This window comes from Macrosteles quadrilineatus, unplaced genomic scaffold (assembly GCF_028750875.1).
Source record: "Macrosteles quadrilineatus isolate MER2022 unplaced genomic scaffold, UCM_ALF_1.0 Scaffold_9__3_contigs__length_116548681, whole genome shotgun sequence".
NCBI lineage: Eukaryota > Metazoa > Arthropoda > Insecta > Hemiptera > Cicadellidae > Macrosteles > Macrosteles quadrilineatus.
Window position 1 is genome coordinate 106,561,434 of NW_026542602.1, and position 26,009 is coordinate 106,587,442.

At 33.6% G+C, this 26,009-nt stretch overlaps 1 protein-coding gene across 1 annotated transcript; it reads right to left on the reverse strand.

Moving 5' to 3' along the window:
• Window positions 1-281: 281 nt before the first annotated feature.
• On the reverse strand, window positions 282-22,871 carry LOC129003709 (QRFP-like peptide receptor). The gene is made up of 12 exons (XM_054432006.1): window positions 22,833-22,871; window positions 16,301-16,414; window positions 16,137-16,250; window positions 15,973-16,086; window positions 15,671-15,922; window positions 15,142-15,263; window positions 6,775-6,898; window positions 5,451-5,656; window positions 4,799-4,898; window positions 3,883-4,046; window positions 1,255-1,426; window positions 282-505 (listed from the first exon to the last, which is right to left on the reverse strand). Exons 1-11 carry the CDS (start codon window positions 22,869-22,871, stop codon window positions 1,261-1,263), a joined length of 1,515 nt encoding a protein of 504 aa, XP_054287981.1. The 3' UTR covers window positions 282-505; window positions 1,255-1,260.
• Between the last annotated feature and the right edge of the window lie 3,138 nt (window positions 22,872-26,009).

The window sequence follows — 26,009 nt, forward strand, 5'->3', positions numbered from 1 at the left end:
AACTTTATTTGACTATAGAAAAAATAAGTTGATGTTTTTTGAACAAAGTTAGATACCACATTGCATTTTAGCATAACGTCAATTTGATTTATAATTTTCAAAAACGTCAAATATTGTCTTTAGCCAGTTAAAAACCTCTATTCTTCACAAGAACCGATTTACTATACGGATGTTTCTTACAAGAAACTGTTAAATTAAATACACACTAAATGTCCACGAAGACTTTTGAATGTTAATGAAGATATAATTAATTTTACTCTTCAAGATCTTGCTCCCTTAATTTGTATCCAGTCTAGATTCACGACGAACAACGCTAATCACGTGCATGAGGGTTCAACACACAACAAAGTGAACATTCAACACAGGGTTGGTTGAGACATTCAATGTAAGTGTCCAGTTGTTTGGCTGTTAACAGTCCAACACAGAACACTGATGTGCCATCTGGGGCCGCAACGTGCTGTTGAGATCTTCAAAAACGTTCAGTGTTGTGAACACTGAGCGTTAGCTGAAAAAAACAGAATATCTGTTGTGAATTTGGCCAAGTTAAATGATAATTTTTGTAGTTTCTAAGAAAAATTGGTTCCTTATTCAACGGAAAATGTGTTATAACGTTTATAAAGTTTCTTTGGGCTATATCAGTAGGATAACCAGAAAAGGAATATTTTTGTTATTAATAAAATGTTCTGTATTCCACATCAAGGGAAGTTCTAAGCCCAACAATATGAAGTCCATAAAATACAAAGTGGTGAAACTTAACAATGCTTCAATATTGCATAAATGGTATGCAAAGGGTGCGGAATACTACCACCTGAAAAACCACCCTCCCAGGTGAAATGTAACTCCCCCCCTTGGCAAAGTGTGATGCTAAGTTTCATACGTAATAGTTATGATTGTAATTGTTATCCGAGTAATTCCGTTTGATAACAGAAAACCATGTGAGGAATATCAAACAGACAACAAGTTTGGTAGTTAGGTTAGGTTAGTTTAGAAGAGTTAAACAACGAAACTTGAGTGTCCGTGACTGAAAAATTGAACCCCGATCTCTGACGTCAACACAACGTAGGAACCTGCTTGGAAAGGAGGGGGGGTAGTTGTTGGGTGACAGTCTTCCTGCGACTCGTATGTACTAAACGATATTATAGATTTTAAAGAAACATGAAGGTTCTAAAATATTTTCTAAAAAAGTGGACCGTTCTCTAGCTAATGTTCCAAACGATGAGTTTTAGACCTGACAGAAGACAACTAGGTACAGACCTGATCTCAGGTAAGCACTGAGTTCCGATCGTTGTACCTCAGTGATGTGGTGCGGGTTTGAGACACGGACAATTGTCTCCTGGGTGATCTTCTCCAACATAGACAAAGTGCTTTTTGGAAACTCTCCCGGAAGTTCTTAGACATGAACCCGTACACAATAGGATTCACACAACTGAAACAAAACAGTTTATTAGACCAATTTATGATATATTTTTGTGACTAATACTTTCTCATGAGGTTGCCAAAAAGAGGTTATTAAATTTGAGATCATTTACCTTACCAAATAGATCATCCCATTATAAGTACTTTAATGTATTTTCAACATTACTTAATGTTGTATGTGTATAGACCTAGGTTAAATGTTGACCATGGTAATTAATAAAATAGGAAACTGAAAAATTAGTTTTAGGCTAGCCTGAACCATCATAAAATAGGGTCATATGTATAATTACAAAGATTCATTCGTTTAATTATGTTTAGGGTCCAGGAAATTCTCGTGTAACAGACTTTGAAACAAAAATCTATTAATCTAACCGCAATTCAACAAAGGGAGATCGTTAAAACTCCGGTTTCAACAAAACTGCTGATGACGCGCCTATAATTTGAGTCTAGATTCTAAATTAAAGGGAATAGCTTTAACAGTTGTATATGGTTGATATTATATTTAAAGTACAAAAATTACAATACATAGTGTAGGGAATTCACAAAGTTAAAAATTAATAGGCTATCTCACTACAAAGCGTTGGATTAAACTCATTAAATATTTGATTATTTTATTATGGCATTAGTTTTGTTTATGTTGATTGAATATTCTTAATTATAGAGTTTCATGGTCTAAAACTAATTTTTATTTTAATATAACTTTATGAGTACAACATACGTAATCCTGTGATAGCTAAGCCTTCTACAGAGCTAAATATCAACAATCATGTTACACGAATTGTTAAGACAACTGTTTTACACGAATACCATGTAAGAAACACAATTTTTAACTTAAAATACCACCAACGTAATTGTGGATCATATAAAAGTGTGAAATTCTCTAATCGCTCCAAAGTACTTGGCAATTTGTTAAGCTAAATGGTTAAACAAACACTGAGTTTGCACCTGCGCTGGTCCTGGTTTAGATAACTGGGAAGTTAAATTCCCCAGAGCAAGTTGTAAAAGTAGATTGCAGAATACGAGTATCTGACAGATGTTTCAGTAAACTTAAGTTAACAACCAAGCTAGTTTTTCCTTAAGATTTTTAATTGTTTTAACTATTCCAATACAAAACATTTCTGATGTTTAAAATATGAGATATAATTTTAATTATAAAATATGCAATAGCATATTCTTAGGTTGTGTTGATTGTTTTGCATGCCATTTTGTTGATTAAAAGGCTAAATATAAACAAAGGAGTTTAATACAATGTTGATAATTATAAACATCTGTCTAATTTTATTAAACCGTAGTAAATAATTTATATTATTATTTTATCAAATATATTTTTAAAAGCAACTTTGATTAAAAATATGTAATAATGTTTTACGGTTTTAACTTTGTCTTAAAAACTATTTGCTTAATATGTTGGTAACCATAGTACATATGGTAATACGAGTAAAGCCTCATTTAATGACATTACTCAAAGTCCTATGTAATATTTTAGAGTGGAAAAGTATTCACAAGATGTCATTTAGATTCTCAACGGTCATAAATCTGTCAAGAAAGTTGTACAGTAAATAACAAACGTAATCTAACTTTCTCAATTATTACAACTAATTAAATGGGTAGAGAGGGAAGCTATGGTACAACCTTAACATTACCAATGTATTTCAAAATTTTACAAAAGAAATTAAAAAAAAATGCTGAACCTAACCTGTTTTCTACAAACAAATTACGGCCAATCCAAATTATTTCTCTAATTGTTCATACAACCCCCCAAATGTTTAACAATTCCCTTTTACAAACATTTCCTGTATCTCTTTTTATCTGTAGCTTTAATGAATTGCGCCTCATCATCAGGCTCTTATTATCACTCTTGCGAGATTGGCTAGTTTTGAAAAACACACAAAGACACTAACATTTAAATAAATACAACACGAAACAAATTGATAGATGATTGACATAATTTAGTAGGTCCACACACGACGCGGCACTGGCAGAAGTTTTGTCATGACAATGTATATTTAAATTATTTAAATTTGACGATCTCGCAAGAGTGACAACAAGAGCTTGATGATGATGTTGAAACCTTGAAACCGGTTGCACAATACAAAAAATTTAGGATCACAGACGGAAACAGGTTATCTTAGACCATTTTTATAATTTTTGAAAATGTATGATTGTTATCATGACAGATCCTAAACATTCAAGAGGCAAACTATGTTTAACAGAGTTAAATTAACTAAACTAACGTAAGGACATACTTTTAGGGAAGGCTGTGTACTTCTTGTTCAGCCTACATTGTTTTTTTTTTCTTTGGGGGAGTAAACTTAATTCCAATACAACCCCTGCTCAAGAAATCCAAAATCATCCAAATTAATTGATAAATAAGTTAATGATTCATTTACAAAAGAACATCAAATTTCAGTATTTAAACTATGAATACCCATGTTTGAAATATTAAAAGAAGTTTTTACTCTTCACCTGTTAAAGTAAGCCATCAGAGTGAATATAGTGTACATATGCTTGAGTATGCTGCCAGGTCGCTCACTGGCCAGCACCTGCCATGCTGTGAGGCAGTTGTCTATAAGCATGGGAGCCCAGCATATCACGAATACTACCACTATCATCACCAACATCTTGATTACCTGTAGGCAAATCATATCATAATTTCACCAACACACTGTACACTACCCCATGGTTAGCTATTGTGTAGTTTAGTGCTACTTTATCATTTTTATCTTATTCAGAGAGCATAAATCATTTAGTCAGTAAATAAATAGCAACAGGGTTGATATGCCAAATGAGAGTTTTCATGTAAAAAAGCAATGAAATACGTTTAGAGGAAACATAACAAATATTGTTTGATGTGGCTTGACAAAGCGGCTGAAAATTTACGTCAGATAAGATAAAATGTATTTTTAAATTGTTTTAAGATGCACAATTTGTTTGGTAATAACTTTAGAACATAAAGACAAGTGAAATAGGCAGTGTTAATGAGTATGGTGTTAATTAAGAACCGCATAACATTCTAAGATAAAAGATAAAAAGAAAAACGTTTATTAATACTAAAGCTAAATCTACTAATTTAGCTAAATCTAGAAAAAAAGGTAATTTAGTACTTTTACTTATCGAAAATAGTATCACAATATTATAATAGTAAGAACCCCTATTACAGATTTGGTACTATGGTTTGGTTTTGGTTTATTAGTAAGATACACATTCCATTGGTTAATCTATCGAAAACTTCTGAATTTCCAGAAATCTCGAAAAATGGATATAAGTGTAGTGATTAATAATATTTTCGAGAAAATCTTTGTAATAGGTTTCATTTAATATTATTCTTTCGATTTGTTTGCATCTGGATTCTTTTAGTTTTTACGAACAACTTATATCCTACCTGTTTTACAGTATTGTTCTCCTCTTGATTGGCCTTGAAGGACTGTTTGAAACTAGTTGTTCGTTTACAGCTGAGAGGGAAGTTTTCACACGTGAGAGTTCTGTAATTTAAATGAAAGCTTTCTATATTAATATGTACATTAATGGTAAAAGATTAAACATTTTTAATGAAAGGATCTTATACAAACGTAAGCAGAAATAAATTTAAAGAAACCGTCCGCCTTAGATATTTCTTTTAGCAAGATATAAATCGGCCCACGAGAAAAAATACTATCCTGGTTACAGAAATTAAACTTAGAGCAAAAGTTAGATTTAACAATTGTTTACAAAAACTAAGCTCAACACCATGTTGAGCTCACGACAATAGTTCAGCTAATCCTTTAATACGCTTTAATGTGTTTTCATTCCTTTACTTCATCCACAAAATTAGGTGGTTTGAGGGAAAGCGATTCCATACCCTCCACCTCACATCAACTTTGAAACAACGGCAAACAGCTGATATACACATCAAGCTAAAAAAGTGCTTGGGTATGCCAGGAATCCACCCCCATAAACCACCTTAATTTTGTGAACTTGCTTATAGCATAGTATAAATGTGTAACTGCAAGATTAAATATGTGCCAGGCAATGAAGCGCAATACTAAAACACTTACGCTTTCCCGCTAGTCATGTCATATCTGGCCTGCATGACAGACCAAACCTCCCAGCATATGCATGTGTATGTGCACGCCATTACTGCAGTAGGTATCACCAGTATTAACATCAGCATGTACAACTCATGCAGACGCCAGAGTGCTACGTCATCACGGTTGCGTGTACACCAGTAGGCTGGATGCTTCTCCCCCACCACCTCCAGTATCTGGGAAAAGGATTTTACATATAACAAGCTAACAGTAATGTTTTTATAGAAGCATACATGAAGCAATCAGCATTCGATGCAGATATAGTTTTAATTTAATATTTTAACATAATTACATATATGGTATAACTATATACAATTAATTGGTTGTATGAATTTAACGTTTCTTAAGCATAAGTTAGCACACTAGGTCCGTAACACCGGTGCCTTTCTTTTTGATGCCCTGGAGACCCAAGACCCTACTTTATTTGCTAGAATTCCAATAATAAGAAATTAACAGACCTCCTGTCAGTGCATGTAGTACGTATGCATGAAATAGCATGTAGTGTGTGTTGCAATATCCTGTATATATGATTTTAACTACTTTTCACTTATTTTATATCTACTTACAGTTACTGGCTACATATTATGCAGCTATTGATTAAATAATACAATATCTTACTTTTTCACCAAACAAAAAGAGATTGAGTTTATTCACTTATTGGTTTTGGCTTTCCTAGCTTACAGTAACAAAGGGCCTTCTACTGTCCCGCCTTTGACTGGAAATCTATAGATTCTCAATGGACTGTGCGTATTGTTATCACCATCATTGTTTTGGCAACCCTGGAGTCCACCTTAAAATATTAAGTAGAAATAGGTTATGAAAACCAGGGGAAATAGAAAAACCTACTGTACTGTTAATGTTAGTTATTACCTTTAAAATAAAATTTAACTGAGAATATTATTGTCGAAGTTGTCAAATAGCTGCCACAGGTTAGGCAGTTAGCAATAATATAAAAATATATAGTTTTTTTATTGTTCTTTAATTTGCGTATATGAACGGTTTCATGGAATTCGTTCATATCCTTATTTGTTAGTTAGTAAAAATATACTTCATCTGTATCAAAACAAAACTTGTATATTGAAATATTAATAAAGATAACAATACAACACATAAAAAACATATGTAAAAATAAAACATATATATGAAAAAAATGTCAGGTGAAAATGTACTATTTCAATGCAGCAAAATTATAAACAGTATAGGATACTTCATGTAAGAATTGGAGAATAATGATGTTTGGCCATTTGTGGCAGTTTCTATTGGGATTAATTGTTAATAGATGTATGTATTGTACCTGGACCACTAACATAGGTGTGGCCAGTAGAAAGGAAGCGAGCCAGATACAAAGGATAATCTTCTTGGCTTGACTGATAGTACAGAGATACTTGGCCTTCATAGGGTGGACGATTGCGTAGTACCTGTGAACACGAGGAGCACAAGATTATTATACAAGGAGGGAGTGGAAGTGTGTTCCTAAATAACCTTGCAAGAATCACCTACACCACGTATATCTAAACCCTAAACCATCATTGGTTATCTAGAATTACTTCGTGAATTGATGAATTTGATTTTACTATAATCAAATTTCTCAATTATCATGTCACCTTTTTTATGTTGTTTTGTATCCATAAGCATGGTCAATATAAAGGTAAAAACGGATACACTGAAAAACTAAAATAACCTATTTTTACGTATAAATAGAGAACGAGTGAGTTTAGGTCATATAGGAAGTTTGTTTCTACTTTTGATCCAAGGAACCATTTCCTGAAGTTTTTCAGGGTTCCCGTGAAACAACCTGTATATTAGCACATAAAGCCACCTACCAAGTTTTTTTTTTTTTTTTTTTTTTTTTTTTTTTACGGATTCATAAACAAGAAATCTTATATATTAAAAAAATTTGGTTTTTCTTTTCCGAGTTCATTTGGCTCTTCTACCCGACCGATTTTCATGATTGAGGTCTCAAATTGAAGGTATGCACGCTCAGATTTGCCATCAAGCATCGGAATATAGTTATCTATAATCCTACTCGGCTTATACGTAAAAGAAATTTGCTCCCCATGTTATTCTTATGGGTGTTAAATTTGGTTTATCTTTGCCGAGTTCGATTGGCTCTTCTACCCGACCGATTATCATGATTGAGGTCTCAAATTGAAGGTATGCACGCACAGATTTGCCATCAAGCATCGGGATATATTTATCTATAATCCTACTCGGCTTATAAGTAAAAGAAATTTGCTCCCCATGTTATTCTTATGGGAGTTAAATTTGGTTTATCTTTGCCGAGTTCGATTGGCTCTTCTACCCGACCGATTTTCATGATTGAGGTCTCAAATTGAAGTTATGCACGCCCAGATTTGCCATCAAGCATCGTTATCAATGTATCTATAATTCCACGCGATTTCTACGTAAACGAAATTTGCTCCCCATGTATTTCTTATGGGAGTTAAATTTTGTTTCTCTTTGCCGAGTTCGTTTGGCTCATCTACCCGACCGATTTTCATGATTGAGGTCTCGAATTAAAGGTATGCACGTACAGATTTGCCATCAAGCATCGTTATCAATGTATCTATAATTCCACGCGATTTCTACGTAAACGAAATTTGCTCCCCATGTATTTCTTATGGGAGTTAAATTTTGTTTCTCTTTGCCGAGTTCGTTTGGCTCATCTACCCGACCGATTTTCATGATTGAGGTTTAGAATTGAAGGTATGCACGCACAGATTTTCCATCAAGCATCGGCAAATATTTATCTATAACCCCACTTGGTTTATACGTAAAAAAAATTTCCTCTCCATGTATTTCTTATAGAAGTTAAATTTTGTTTCTCTTTTCCGAGTTCGTTTGGCTCTTCTAACCGACCGATTTTCAAGATTGAGGTCTCAAATTGAGGGTATGTACGCACAGATGTGCAATCAAGCATTGGAATATATGTAGCTACAGTTCAAACCCGGATTATACTAAAATAAATTTGCTCTTTTGGTAGTTAAATTTAGTTGTTCATTTCCCAGTTCGTTTGGTTCTTCTACTCGACCAATTTTCATGGTTGAATTTTCAAATTGAAGTTGTGTTACATATGAGTTAACAAATGTACGTGCTTTCTCTGTAGGTGCTTTTAGGAAGTGTGTGGATATTGTTCTGGATTAATTGATTTTCAAAACGGAAAAAAATACATCGGGACGATTTTCTCTGTGTTATATGGAATGTGTTATACTTTAATTTGGTCATAAGGCGAAATTAATCCAGCAGCCCTTTAAGAGTTTAATTAAAGTTGTACCGCCCTTATTAAGTTTAGTATTTTATTTTTTTATTATTAATTTCAATGCTGCGGAGCAGCACGGGTCATCTAGTATATATATTATATGTGTACTGTATAGCATATGAATTATTCTCCGTAAGCAAACACAGGAACTGAGTACAAAGGTTTGCTGCAACAAGGAATACAAAATATGAGTTTTTATGCAAATTTTAATAGAGCTCAACTAGGTGAAACAACATAAAAAGTTTTATTAATCTATATTCATAAAGGGAGACGTAGCCTTTAATTATTCTTCATAAGAATAACATAGGGGCTGAGAACGCAGGTTTGCTGCTACAGGACCATTTGGAAAAAAATGTTTTTAGAGAAAATATCAATAGACCACAAAGAGAAGAAGCCGTATACGAAGTTCCATAAGTATACGTTCACAATTAAGCAAGGTGTACAACTTTTCTATTCATCCATAAGAATAACATTAGACAACGTAATGTATTTAGCACTTTCAATATCTCGGTAACCAATTGGCGTAAAGAAATGATCAAAATACCAATTTGTGTGTTTTTTAAAGCTGTATCCAATAGTAAAAACTAAAATTTGAATCTTTCAAACTTTAAATGTTAATCAATTAATGTCAATGTAAATTAATGTCAAACTTAAATGTTAAATTACTCGAAACCCCCATTTTTGGGGTACAAAATCCCTCCAATACACCCCTTCGGATTAAGCGATCTGGCTGGTTTTCAAACTTTAAGTCTGATATGCTACATTAATGTTTTGTACTACATTTCATCAGAATCAGGCCATTTTTAAGTGAGTAATTGCTTATTATCTGTAGGAGAAATTTGCTATATGCCGTTAGAACATTTTACGAAGGTTGTGAAATTCCCGCACACACAATAATTGGGGAACTCTTCATTTTTGTTCATTAGATTAAAGTAAAGCCATCCACGAAAACAATATATGGACTTTAATTTTTCCCTAGTCAAAATCTATATTTCCTGGACTATTATATATAAATTGAAAAAAAAAAAAAATAATAATTTGATCTCATGGACGAGGTTGGAAAACAAAACCTTTCGCAGAAAATGTTTTGCTATCATTAGTATTCCTCCTAGTATTTCAGATTTTTTTGTGGACTGCAATAGAAAATAGTGATTCCTTTGTTACTCCCATTTCACCGTATACAAACTACCTTCAATTCAGCTAAATAAGTGTCCAGCGTTAACGATGATGTTAGTAAAGAACAAAATCATATACTACAAAAGGCTGCACACTAGGCTATTATTTGAAACTAGATATTAGTTCCAGAATGGTTCCAGCTAAATAATATTTCCACATACCAACGGGAAGTTTTGACTTTAATTTAAAATTATATTTCCTATCAAAAGTATCAAGGTAACAAGTTGAGTTATTTGTTATTCCTGACTTACTAGTTGAAAAGATCTGCAAGAATGGTCAAAAATTACAATAGGTACAGTACAGTTGAACAATCTCAGTATTTTAGATTGATTTGTTACCAACCAACAACGATTGATTGGGAAAAAGGCAATCTAAAATACAGACATTATGATAAAAAGGTATTAAACGGTACTATATTATTGCCATAATATTTTATTATTACTGTATTTATTGACACTACTTTTAATTACCATTAGGTAGCTATTATGTTATTTAAATTGAAGTATACGTTGTGACAGAGAAAAATGAATTATGATATAACCGTAGAAAGGTATGAAACAACATGTTTGGACGTTTAGTCACAATAGGATTATGTACTTAGGTAAATCGAAGGCATCGTTGTCAGCATACTAATGGATTGGGTAATGGTAGTATATATTTACCCTAAATATGTTTGAACAAAAACTATAAAACTGAGCGGGCATAAAAACAGATGCTAAACAGTAAAGCCCCGAAAATATATACCAAAATTTGAGATCATTTTTAGATTAAACATTTACCTACATTTAGATGTTTTATTAACAGGAGCTTCGTTTATGAACCAACACAGCTTTAGTAAACATTTAACATGGTTGAATCAAATCAAAATCAATTTTATTGTAGAAGAGGTACATTTACATAACGAAACAAAGTAAGTTGATATTTTTCCACGATATTACGTGAGGCTATATTTAAAAACGCTTTAGGCACATTGAAACATCGCTATTGCTCTTACAGATGTGGTTTTATATTTCAGAATATCACTTTCTCCTTTTACTTAACGTTCGTAATAAAAAAATTGTTAACATATTTAGTTTCTTCAGAAACTAAATATTATAATTTGAGTTGACAGCTATAATTTACTGTACAAATTTGTACAAATTTATACAAATTTATATGAACAATATTATATCAGATATCACTAAGCTTTACTAAACCGTACAAGGATTTTATACAAATTGTATATAGAATTTATTTTTATGCTGTATCGAATGAAGGGGGTCATCTATTGCATAAATAAACAGCTACCCCAAATGTTATTGAAACGCGAAGCAATATGAATGTCTGATGTGTCTCAAATGGGATATGATCATAAAACGTGGGGTTTCAAATACATCATTCAGTAGTTTCAGTTGTGTTGCATTTCAAAAGAAAAGACATCCTTTGTACAAACTAAGTTCACTTATAGTATCGGATATATTGGATAAATTATTTAAAAAACATATTAAGTTGAGTTTTAAGCTATGTTATTAAAAGGATATCCTATTGTATGTCTCACCAAACTGTACCAAAGTCCATGTACACATACTTTTGTTTTCGTAATGTATCTTTAAGTTTAGTGAATTTCCTCCTTATTCCAATTTTATTCCTATTGTGATTACTCAAATGGACGTGTAGACGATTTAAGTAGCAACTGGTTGTTTTATTACACATTTGTAGGCACTTTATAGAAACCTAAAATGCAATGTAAATGACATTTCTGGTATTTATTTGTCCATCGTGAAGCTTCAGATGTAAAAATAACACATATGCAACTTCTAAGAGTAACCACATAGTAGTGATACAAAATAAAGAATTCGTTTACGTAAAGCATTATATTTGGCAAGAATAAGTTTAAAATGTATAAGTGAATACTGAAGTTTAAATTTATATATAAAATTAAATTCAACAAAGGTATGACTTTGTTTCAGATAAAAATTAAAAAATAATTTAAGTCCTTTAAAAAATATTATTTTTTATTTCTGTAATACACTACTACTATGTTATAAGTTCAACTTAATTATCTTTATAATTTAAAAACCACTTTGATTAAGCTTCGACATTTATATATTTATGCTTGTATAGACTCGATATCATAAACAAGTATCACATATACTTTTGAAATCGAAATACTTCTGTGACTAATTTGACGATGAGTAATGGTTTCATTTTATTGCTGACTTCATGGAAGAGCTTCTAAGGATTAAAATTGTTTTTTTTTTGTTAATAAACGAATGTTTAAAGTAAAAGGGATGGTTCTTGTATTATATTGCCTATACGTTTGTTTTACAATGGTTTTAAGCGTCCTAAGACATTTTTCAAATTATATTTAATACATATTCATCGAAAGCCTAATGTAAATTATACATTATACCATTACTCATATTATTGAAGTTAGCATACCTGAATCATCTTATAAGCCTCAACAGTTAAGATTTTAAAATAATAGTCAGCAGTTATAAACATATTTTTTACGTAACAAAAACTCTCAGAAATATTTAAACTGCAAATATTTGTAATATTTGTAAATGTTTTGCAAAATATTTGTATATTTTTTTAATGAAACATGTATTTCAACTGAAAAGTTTGAAATAGTCTGAAACATGCTCGCAGCATATCGATGGTTTGTCGGTAAGCCATACAGATGGCAGATATGTCAGGATTTCACGGGCTGTGGGCACATTACCTCTACTACTCCAGGGTGTTGAATATAATATATCAGCAAGGCAGCCAACTGGCAGCTGTACTTCTAACTTAACACACGTTCGGAAATGTACCTTTCACTTCTCCTTGCCACTCAGCATTTACTTATAGACATAATATATATACATCACCTTTTAATATAATATTCGTCGGTCTATGACTTTACAGAAGTTTTTTTAAACTCCCTTTAGCGAATTAATTATCTTTTTAACCCTTTCTAAATTCTCATTTTAATATTTTTTGTTTTGTTGGATTATTTGTAAAAAAAAGTTAAAACCACATAAGCTTCCTTATCCTTATTTCATGCTAAGCGTTGTTTGTGTTTGTGAAAATAAAGTCATGTTCAAAATACGCATTTTTGTTTGTATTCTATCTTCAATAAGTTATTATTGAAATTAATAAGTGACCTAATTGTGATACTTTTTAAGATTTTTTACTTGCAGTTTAACTAATAGATGACAGCCTTCTACAAAATGAAATGACAAACTAATAATTGTTTGTTAATCATAGAGATACTAGGCTAAGATAGATGCACATAAAAATTAGAAAAAATTAATATACAAGGATTTTTAAGTAACTCTTTCACATATCAACTTATCTAAATATTGAAACATGTTTATAGCAATTTCAGATTCAATGGAGTGATTTTAAAATCAAATCTTATGAAATAATTTTATGTACAGTATCACAATTTGAAAGAAATCTAAAAGGGAAAATATACTTTGTCTCTTTGGGACGGTAACGTATCGTATTATTTGTTAACAAATACTCAAACAAACTTCCATGACCATAAAACAATTTTCTACAGTCCAAACAATATTAACTGAAAATTATGTGTCTCAGATGGAATGTAATCATAAAGTGAGGGAATTCAACTCCAGCGTGCTGTTATTCCAGCGGATGTTTTTCATTTCAAAACAAATCACCCATATTTTGAGGAAATTCACTCATATCTTACAGTAAATAATAGCTATTTAAAAACAGTTTCCAAAAGAAAAATTAGTATGGAAATGTAAATGTTTGATAAGTCGTAGCTGAGAGATATATTTTAAAACAATCTTTAATCACCAAACGCATTTTAGTAGATGTTTTTGTGTGAGAATGTTAATATAGAACTTGAATATTGGTAAGACATTATATTAAAATTTTAATAGGTCCTATTGTAGGTATCGAGAGTATAATGTTGATTTTTTAAATGCTATATAAGCAGCTCTTACAGAGGTATTCAAATAAAGATATACATTTAAGAGAGTATATATTTAAAGATATTGACTTTTTAATGAATGGCAATCTAGGAGGGATGCCAAACCGATCCTTCTCCTGTGATTATTCATTTGAGCTAAATTGTCCTTCTAATAATTCCATTTCACTCGTCAATTTTCTGTCTATGGTGTATCGTGGTATCATCCATGATTAAGACTAAAAATGAGTGTGTATATAAAACCTTTATTAAATAATTGCTGAATACAGTTTTTAGTTATAAATGTATACCTTTAAAAATTATGAATTGAATTTCCTTATCCATATTATCCACACGCTTAAAAAAACGCTTTATAAATCCCACGCTTTACAACGATTTTGAATATTTATGTCTTATAAAAATTCTGTAATACATGACTAGAATTACAGTTTTATTCAAGTAATGAAAATATGTATGTAAAATGTAGCCCCTTATTTCGGCAGATTTTCTTGAGCAAAGTCTGAAATTATGTACAAGATATATGGGTGTTTCAACGGTAAGCCATACAGACGACAAATATATCAGGATTTCGCACGTTGTCGGAATGTTAGAGCTCCGTTACTCTAGGGTGTCGAATGTCCTTGTAATATGTCGACTAACAGACAAGTGGTGGAAAATAACTCTGACTTAAAAACAACCGTAAAAAAACTCCTCTCTCATTTGAGCTTCCCTGTTGCTTAAATCTCCTATTTTGAGATAAAGAAACGAAAAATATGTTAATTTACAAAAGTGTATAAAGATGTTGTTATTTAATCATTGTTACTAGCATATAAGTAGTTGTAAACAGATATAATCACAAATTAAATGATATTTCTTTTCAAAGGAAATGCAGATAGAAATAACTTACACTATTAAGAAACTTTTACATTGTGCTGAATTAATTACTACACTTACACAAGCGTATAAACTGTCATATCAAATGTAGTTTAAATATGTATTGGATTTACATTACAAAATTGTTTTTTATGCTAATTAAGTTTGTGAAATATTGCAAGAATTCTTTATATGAGTCCATTATCCTTCCACAATAAACGATTACAATGATATGTATATCTAAAAGATTGAAAATTTAACTACTTCGGAATGCATAAATAATTAATTTTGATGTCAATCGTGTCCTCCAGGAAAATCGATGGACTCTTACATCGGCTGCAAAAGTCGATACCGCATATTGAACATCTTTACTTTATATGTTTATTTTACATAGATTATATGCATTAAACATTTACATAAATACATATTAGGGCAGTAGCAGACGTACTGACCTCTCAACGCTCATCGCAGTAAGTGTTAGAACAGAACAGATGGCAGACACACTCTGCATGTAGTGGAGCAGCTTACACAGGAACAATCCAAGGGTCCAGCCGTACGAGAACAGTTTGGCCAACTGTTGCAAACAATATGATCAGCAACTCACTTCATGTAGGAGGAGAATCTCAATATGCAAACACAATGTTTGATTGTGATTCAGATTGCAACAAGGCAATTTAATCATACTACAATAATTGTGTTCAGCTATTCGTTACAATCTTTTCCTTGAAATTATTTACACGTTGTTACATCGTTAGGGGTAGTACCTGAAGCAAAGTAGTACTACAATTTTAAATAGAATTGAATTGTAGTACTACAATTCAAAATTCTAAATGTATCCTTTTAAAAACCTATTGGCATGAAAACAAGTTAGTTTAAGAAGGCTGAATAGTTCAGTTATTAGTCAGTAAAAGTTTTTTTTTCAAATTATTGTACTTTATAGTTAACTCAATGTAAAAACCATAGGATATTGTAGATATTTACCTTTACTGGAATACATATAATGATAAGCAACAGATCTGCAGATGCAAGACTTGCGAGAAACACGTTAGTTGTACTCTTCATTCTTCTGTAACGACAAATCGTAAAGATGATGAGCGAGTTCCCGATAATGCCAAGTACCATGGTAACACTGTAGACTACCAGAGGAGGTAATAGCTCCTCCCAGTAGTAGGTGTTGAGTGCCTCTAGGTAGTCATAGTCATCGTAGTCTGTCGCATTGTCCACCAGTGACACCTGTAACAGGTGTACAAGATGAGGAGAGAGTAGCCAATGATGACCAGTACCATGGTAACACTGTAGACTACCAGAGGAGGTAATAGCTCCTCCCAGTAGTAGGTGTTGAGTGCCTCTAGGTAGTCATAGTCATCATAGTCTGTCGCATTGTCCACCAGTGACACCTGTAACAGAGGTACAAGATGATGAGAGAGTAGCCAATAATCACCAGTACCATGGTAACACTGTAGACTACCAGAGGAGGTAATAACTCCTCCCAGTAGTAGGTGTTGAGTGCCTCTAGGTAGTCATAGTCATCATAGTCTGTCGCATTGTCCACCAGTGACACCTGTAACAGAGGTACAAGATGAGGAGAGAGTAGCCAATGATGACCAGTACCATGGTAACACTGTGGACTGCCAGAGGAGGTAATAGCTCCTCCCAGTAGTAGGTGTTGAGTGCCTCTAGGTAGTCATAGTCATCGTAGTCTGTCGCATTGTCCACCAGTGACACCTGTAACAGAGGTACAAGATGATGAGAGAGTAGCCAATGATGACCAGTACCAAGGAAATAACTTCGGTTTAATGTGCTACTGCTTTCCTCTGGAGACGGCATCGTAAATTCTCCATTATTTGAGAAAATATCATTCTCTGTCAGTGATTATTCTTGTCTTAATCAAATACAATACTTTTAAAACCCCAATCAAGACAAAAGTTGAATTGTTTGCTTCCGTACGTGAAATCCGTTCACACGAAAAGTATGGGTAGGAAATGTGCTGGGAATCGGACCCATCTCTGTGGTACAGAAGTTGATACACTAACCACAAGACTAACAACACACCTCGTTGTCAACAAGAAAATAATTGCCTCATGGCCTGCTTGTTTTTGGTTTCAAGCTCAAATTAAATTTCTAACAAGTAATAAATTATATTTTGCAGTACATATATGAGTTGAAATTCTACCTAAGTGGTCAGAGGAAGTGAAGAAAGCATTATCTATCAACTTGTTCCTTTTCAAAAATACAGTAACATACATTATAAGTACCAAACATAGTTCAAGAAGAAATAGTATTGAGAAGCTAGTTTAAACAATGTATAAATCCTTAACACTGCGTTTGACGTCGAGATAATTGGTAATCAAACACCTACAATTGAGCTGATGACCAAACAACCAACTCCTACAATATTATTCAGTTAACTCAAGGTTCTATAACTTTGCTGATTTCAATGACTAATCATTCGAAAACTCACAAGATTTGTTATTCTTCTACTTCCATTCAAGTATGTTCTACAAACAGGTCGACGATAGTGAAAAGATTAGCGCTTAAATTACTACTATAAAACGTAATGTAAATAGTTTGTAAGTAATGTAATGGATTGTTTAATTCACAGGTTTTATACTACAATTAATACCAAAACAAGTTGTAACCTATACGATTCAGTAACAGATTGCCAAAAAATCGTTCACTAGAAATAAGTTAAATTCTTTTTTTTTTTACAAAAACTTATATTTAGAACTCAGACGTATTATATCTACCACAGAACTATATTGAACGAATATTAGTTATTGGGAAATACAGTTCAAAACTACACACTCCCTGAAAACGTAAATGCTTTACAGTTGGAAAACAATTAAATTTAGTGTGAGCCTACTAATGATCACTGAGTTGTAAATTTTGATGTGACGGTAGCTAACAGTGTTAATCAGTCCTACCAGCTCTTGGGAAAAGCATCGGTACCGAGAATGAGAATCGAGATGCCATTAAGGGCAATTTGGTACCGACACGGGTACTCTATTGGCTGCCTGGTTCAACAATCACTGCACATTAATAGTGAGTCCAAACCATGAAAAATTGGGAGAGTGATTTTAGCAGCATCCGTAAACATATGTTGTGATTACAATGACATCGAAAAATCTCCCACAATAACATCAACATCCGTTATCGCTAGTCGCAATCGTAATTTATACTTTACGCGATGCCGTGAAATATGAGCAATAAACATAGTTAGGAATATACGCTTGATTGTCGGTCACTGGCGATAGTCATTGAAAAATGTAAATTTCTATGTCCTATACTAAAATGACGTGCAATTTAAGGACTTGTGATCGGTCATCAATACTCAAGCGATGCACTTTTGCCTGTCGCTCTTTGCCTGCATCCTAATTAATGGTACCTGATAGTTTTAGACTGTCAAAAAAGCTTCCACGACGATGTGCTGCTAGAGCGTGCTCAGTGTTCGTCAATTCGCTGCCGTCGTCCACTCGCCGTGTGCTACCAGCACTACCACCCTTGCAAACTAAATGCTACCAATGTATCAAACCCATTTTTTAATAAAGTAAAGTACAACGTTATAAAATTCCGTAATTTTAACGGAAAATCCCATTTTTTTTTTCAAAAATCTCCGGAAATTTAAAAACACGGAAAAACAACGGAACAAATTCCTACAGAATTCTCCAGAGGTTGGCAACCCTGGCTTTAACTACCAGCTTGTCATGGCAACGCTTGCTAGCGCTTGACGCTGCAGTGGTGTGCTGCAAAAAACTATACGGCACTCCTAGTGGTGGACGCCAGAATAAGCTAACCACAGCACTGCTGTGTATGGTTTTATATTTAATTAACTGGTTTTTGCTTTCTTTGGCTCTCAAACATAAAATTAATCTAAACTTCGCGAGTCTACGAAATGCACTGACACAACTGTAGCTTAATTTATATAGATTTTTGAAAAATATAGTCTTATATTTGTAAAATCCAAAACAACGTTTCATATTGCCTCCTAAGATTAAATTATGTGAAATTAAGTGTAAGAACCCACTCCAAAAATTAAAAAGAAATAAACAGGAAATTTTTATGTAAATATTCTCAAAGGAATGTTTGTGGAAATTTTCTCTGAGTTTGGAATTCAATTAAATATTCACTGCTGGAATGCAATTACAATAGTAAAGTCACCTTCTCTGACCCTAATGTCAGTCACCTTTCCTGTTAAATTTAACCTATTCTAACATAATTAACTTACTATAACTAATAAATAACTATTATATTGTAAGCTCTAACTAAGAAACTTGTTATGTTAATAACTCAGTCCAACCAATGTTATTTATTTTTCTTTAATCAAAGATTTGTAGTCTTATAATTTTTCATCCAAAAAATATCACTTTAAATCGATTCCTTGTTACTATAATAGCTATGTATAATAGTTTATTGATATGTACATTATTTTTTTACAGCATAAGAGATCAATATATAGTTCTATAAATTGAGATATTATCGTTTAATCTATAAACCATAAAACACGTGATGGATCAAATCAAATTACATTGGATTAGAAGAAAAAAACACTAATCATTTTCCTCTATAAGGCCTAGATTATGTTCCACTAGAAAAATCCAATACTTAGTATTAAACTGGTTATTAAAAAGCTCAACTTCTGAAATTAAATATATGACTGACTCTAACCTTCTGTTCACATCATTCTCTAATATTCTTGATTAAGGTTTACGTATAAAAATTAATAGGTTACTCTTAGAATATTGATAATACAATTTTTATATTCAGTGTACGCTTTCCTGTCACATACTACCGATTTGATAATTTCACTGATGCATCGTAAACCTGATAACAATATGTAACTCATAAAATGTTATACTACTGAGGTTACTGACACTCTCCAACCTTTTTATTTCTTACCTTTATAAAAGTTTCAATTTGTATTAGAACTATTAATAAACGTTATTGTCTATCTGACACATACTTTCTCCCGTTAGCTTGTCAACATCCCTTATCATTTCATCAACCCTTATCATTGGTAAAGGGTGGGAGTAACCATGATATTTTATGGGGAAATCACACAAGTTGCATTAAACCTTTGAACCTTAATGTTTAAAGCAATGGGGGTTGTACAGTTTTGTTTCAAGTTAAAAAGGATATACTCTATACTTTTGTCCAACCCTGTATTTGCTTTGCATACATATAACACGTTTATATTTTGGTTTGTTTTACATGTTTCCTATGAAATTATCTGTGTACCTAATTGATGAATTTAACTAGTATTACTCAATTAACACATGCTTTTTTCATTTAGCAACTTATTATCAAAACATACTGCCTCCAAAAGTTTTGATGTGTTATTTGTATAGAGTTTTGGGAAGATTAAACACTATAAAGACTGTTAAATAGTGCTTGAAGAAACTGGGATAGCTAAGTTTGCGAAAGGCTTACGCAAAGCACTGGCCATAAACATTGACAAACAGCCACTTTAAAAGAGCTCTTTAATATATTCTAAATTATATCCAACGTCCTGGAAAACAATGGAGGCAGACAGTATCAACATTGTACTATTGTATTTCTAAAATCACACGTGCAAAAACCTTCTATCATCACCATCTAAGGTGATACATCATGGAACTAAATTAAATGTAAAAGCTTTCTTGTTACAGGGAGAAATGATAATTTCTTGAAACTATGACAAAACACACGATGACGACGATTAGAAATATATATATATATATATATATATATATGAAATACCTTTACCTATTGTGTTTGGAAAGTAAATAATAAAAAAAGGTCTTATAACACTTAAAACATATATTTACGCTTATACTGTTACTCACAAGAAGGAAAAGAATATGAAAAACTGCAAGTGTTACAAGAGGGCAGATGGTAAAAAATATTATAAACTGTAGACTTAGGGTCTTTGAAAAGCCCCAGAGTTCCGTTTATTCTTTGTCTTTAACATTTGTATATATTTCACTTACGCTGGAAATAGTTATAAAATGATATTTCTTAAGTCAATATAATAATTTATCGTCTTAGAGGGTTAACAATAAAAAACTAAGTCTACTTCCAAATTCTTTAGTCAAAACGATCAGGAAATATATATTAAAACAAAATATATAATGGTTATTTATTTTTGTTTCGTATTGCTAAATTTAATTTTAAATAGCTCGAGAGCTCGTTAACACCTTTATCGATATGTTCTTTATCAATCTAACACACACACACACACACACACACACACACACACACACACACACACACACCAGTAAGGTGATAGCTGATAAAGCAAAGTGTTTGCGATCAACATGAAAATTCACGTTATCCTAAGGCACTTTGATGGAACGATGTAAGGGCTGAGAAGATGGGATATAACTTTCGACATTTATGCGAGAGCAACTTTCTACTTTATGTTAAGTAGAGTTGATTTTGCAATTTTTTAACTAGACCAGTGATTTGCTTACTGGCCCTTTGACTTTTATTTTCACTTTAGTATAAATTTGTGTTTAGCAGAAAAGATATTCGTTGTTTAGCTATAAACGTAAGTCGTATATATAAATTATTTTTAATACTTTTTGATCTAATATGTTTATTTTGTTTAAAACATCCATAACGTGAACTATTTATACTGCATGCTAGCACTATCAAATAATTTTTGTGAATAAATATCAGGTGCAACTTGTTGCAAAATCTTCTCTTTTAAAATTTAGCTTAACTTATATGCCCCCCTAAAAACCAATTATGGTTTGCACCAGGAACAACAATTTGTAACACTCTACTGAATCGCAAACCAATTTTAGACGGATTAATGCAGATGGATCATTGTTAGGGTAAAGCAAAACTATTTATTTGTAGATTTAGAGCCTATCTTTTAACCTTTCTTTTTTACTACAAATGATACCACCTACACCTTTTTTTAATACTTTTTTTTAATAAAAGAAAGGACTTTTTTCATTATTTACATAGAACAAATTCACGTTAAAGCAGACAAAAACTATTGACCGATATTTCACTAGAAAACTAGTTTAGTAAGTGTTTTAAGCAATTACGTTGCATATGGTATTCAATGGTTATTAGTGTAACTAGTGTTATAAGTGGCGCTTTGCGCTCGCGTTAAACATTATTTTTTTAGTACAGTTACGATAAACCATAGTCTTTCCAACACTATAGAACACGTTTTTAGGTTAGGTTAATAAAATCCAAGCGTTAAACGAAATGGGATCAGCACCATCTAATAGTAGTCGTAGTGTCTTAAAGTGTTGCCAACTTATTTTCAAGCGTACACGTATTACATGCCTACTAAAAACTCGCTGTTTTGTGTAGTTAAAAAAATAGTAATACTAAATTAAATTACAAAAAAATGTAATTAAAAATAAATATAAAATTAAATAAAATAAAGAGTGCGTAAAAAATGAGTGCAGCGAAAGTAAGTAAGTGCAGCAATTACCTACTTTGCACGCTATATTAAGTGCAAGGAAGCCCACTTTGGCAGGTAACTGTTGGAGAAGTTTATTTGTCTGACTAAGAATTTGACTACATTCTGATGCTCTGATTACTACTACTAAAACAATACTCTGGGTACTACTAAAATGTAAGTACAATTCTCTTATCGTAATTACCAATGTAACTCTCAACTACTAAGAACTTTCTGCTTTCACGTTGAAACTTTGCACACGTTACACTAGACCTATATCTTTATGGTACCACTATTCTAGGTCTGTTATGCATCAAACACTACATTTCATTACTAGAACGAAGAAAATGTTTTTGTAATTCCAGTTTAAGTATTAAGGATAGGACAAAATCTGCGCCGGAAAATTAGTGGGGACCGGAAAGTCATTTGGGCCTAATTTGTTTTGTATTTTGTGTAATAGTGTACAAATAATTTGTTTTACTGATACCTAATGTAATTTACTCAAATTATTCTTACAAATAACTAGATTATATAAATGACTAATTATATAAGTCACACCTAATTTAGTATATTGAGTCATTTAGCCCTAATGTGTTTTGTATTTTTTGTAAGGCTGCACAAATAATTTGTTTTACTGATTATTATACCTACTGTTGTTAAAAATAACTAAATTAAATTAATAACTATTAAATACTGAAGTCTATTTTATCAATAGAAAAAAGTGTATATTATAAAATATTCTACGTTGAACAGATTGTTCATAGCGCGGCTTCCGTCATTCATGCTGAGTAGTAGTCATTTTGTACGTTCTAGGACAGAGGAGGGAGGAGTGTAGACCACGTGGGTTGAGGTAGGTCGGGAAGGGAGGTGTGTCCATGACGTCAACAGAGGATGACCTTACAGGCAGAGACTGATCCTCTGATTTGGATGACTTTACAGGCAGAGACTGATCCTCTGATTTAGACAGCATTGGAGTTTGGTCTGTTGTCTGTCTAGTTCTATTGTCTGCCGCTCAGCTGCACTGCATTGCAAGGTGCAAATAGCAATATTTTCTGCTACTGTAGTTATGGATTTGTGACCACGTGGAGTGAGGTAGGTCGGCGACTCAGCACGACTCAGCAAGAACTCAGCAAGACTCAGCGACTCAGGACGACTCAGCAAGAACTCAGCAAAACTCAGCGACTCAGCATGACTCAGCAAGAAGGTGAGCATGGGGGAGGGAGGAGGGGGGTGTGTCCATGATGTCATATGTAAACAGAGGATCTGTGACTACGTGGAGTGAGGTAGGTCAACGACTCAGCACGTGGTTCCGACCACGCCAATCCTCCGGAGGCGAAAAAATATTTTTTTGTGTTTTTCAGTTTTAATATTTTGTGTACTTCTGTTTTATTAGTTTATTGTTGTAAACTCGATCTGACCATGGCTTTTGGGTATCAAAGCAAGTTTTTCGTTGACACCGTTGTTGTAGTTTCTAATCATGACGTCTGTCAAAATGTTGTTGTACCTGCATGGGAGATACAATTTTTTTAGATTGCCACAAGGGTCTTCTTCGACAGTAGCGGTTACCGAGGGACCGTATCTCGTCACGACTCGCTGCAACTCCACTATTCTGTAGGGATGCTCATGTCGCAGCTCTTCGATTTTAGTGTATTTGGGTGCTTGGCACGCGTTAAGCAAATCTAACTGTGCCATGTCTCTCACTTATATAAATGCGCAGTTACATTACCTTGATTATGTTCCTTGATATGTCGTAGGCAAACGCGTTTTCAGAGACTACGATGACATATGCGGTAGTGCCTGAATCAGCTGATGGTGATGCGATTGCGTTTGTGAAATCGAATTCTATTTGAATGTCACTTCTAGAACGGTCTGTATTCATCGGATGAAGATGTGTGTCGACAACACACAGTGGGTAGTGTGAAATAAACTCGCTTGGGTCAATGATCATTGAGCTGTCATCGAAATTCACCTTACGATATCTCATGAATTGCTCGTAAATCACTCTCCAACGTCCCTCAAGGATTGCAACGTTTTGTAGTTCTTGAGGGTAACGTTGACCATTTATTTTAACTGCAAAGTTCTTTATATTTTCGCTGTCAAATTGGGCTGGGTTCTTTTTCTGATCATTCGTGCGGTTAGTTTGAAAGCACATGATTACGAATCTAGGGTTGTATACGTTTCTATAAACGTTTGTAATGTCGAATGTGTACGTAGATCCGAACACACCCTTTTTGTCAATACATTGCCACTGATAATAGTTGTAGATCAACTCGTCTTTTTCACTAAGTTTTGTTAGACCGTCGATTAGTTGGATTTTGCTAGTTGACGTATATTCCACTATGGGAACTCTGAGAACGAAGGAAGTGATTTTCACTTTGCCGTCCTCAGGATCGGTAGCTGCGGCACCGGTTCCTTTCCAATGGTATAGAGCGTCGTTATCTTCAGCTCTTGTGAATACAATCTCGAATCCACCTTTGTACATGGGGTATCGCATGTGGTCAAAGAACCCTAACCCGAGATGCGCTAAGGTTCCAATCGCTTCGAACTTGCCACCACCAAGTGAGTATCTTGATGCAAACCCACAGTTTTGTAAAGCGGGTTTCATCGATTGAGGATAATTTAGAATACTTTTGATAGTGCTTGTAATTCCCGGATGATCGACCACATCGATTGTTGTGTTGTGTTTTTTCAGTTCGATTCTTGTAAAGAGGTATGGTATGAAATTGTCAATAAGGGCTATAGTGGCAGTCGCATCATATGCTTTACCATCGGATTTTTTTACTACCTCGCCGCAGATGTGATATTGAATTGCCGAGTCGTAAAATGTGTCTCCGTGATCGAGTTTGAAGATTGTGTAATTGTTTGGTGTGTTGAAATTCAACTCGGATATCGGCATAACAGCTCGGTACTCGCTTTTCACCACTCCGGTGGAGAAACGTTCGTACAGTGCTTCCATTGTCTACAATGACTTAATAACACAGAAGAACAAAAAAATATAAACTAATTATTTTTATTTATTTTTTTAATTACATGGTATATATATAGGCTTACTCATCGAACTCCTCTTCCATGTAAGCTTTATGATCATCCAAAAACTGTTGCGAAACGATCTGGAATTTTTTAATGTATTCCCAATCGACTTTGTTTGCGTAGTCGTGTATGAATGACTCGGAAAGTATTTGGTGCTTGCTGACAGCAAACCACGCATGCTCAAAGTTTGGTGCCATCTCACGAAGAAAGCTCTCACTGAATTTTTGCCTCTTCAGAATAGGACCCCAGTCAACACGATGAAAGTAAATACGTAACATATCGATGGAGAAATCATAGTGAATTGACAACAGGTCCCAGTTGAGGTACCTATCGAACTTCATAACGAGCTCGTCGGTGAGTACACCGTTTGGTGCCTTCGGTTCGCGGGACAAGATTCGCCAAGCGTTGTCCATGCTGCTCACTTATATATACCCATTTTTTTCTACAGGGATATGAACACGCGGATGTACCTAAACCCATCCCTAGTTTACGTTTCAACCACATCGCACCCGTGGTCGCGAGGGCTACGCTCCTCTCGTTAAGGTCCGCGTCACTAGACGTCACTCTATCCCACGCCGCTTTCTGTAACGCTTTATCTGCGACCCATCTGTCTTCGGGCTTCCGGTGGTCTCTGTACCATATGTCGTGCTGTTTACACGCATCGTCTAAAGGATTCACACCCTTGTCACCACGACCTAATCGTTCAGCGAGCTTCGTGCCTGGACCGCAGAAGTTATACGTATCGAATTTCCAGTTACGCGGGGCGTGTAGTTCTACAGGTAATTTGTTGATGATGTCGTTCAACAATCCCGAGCCTTCTATCGCGCGTTCAGGTAAGGCTGACAAACATCGTACTACGTATTTGACCCCGTTCGGTTGGTCAATCAGTTC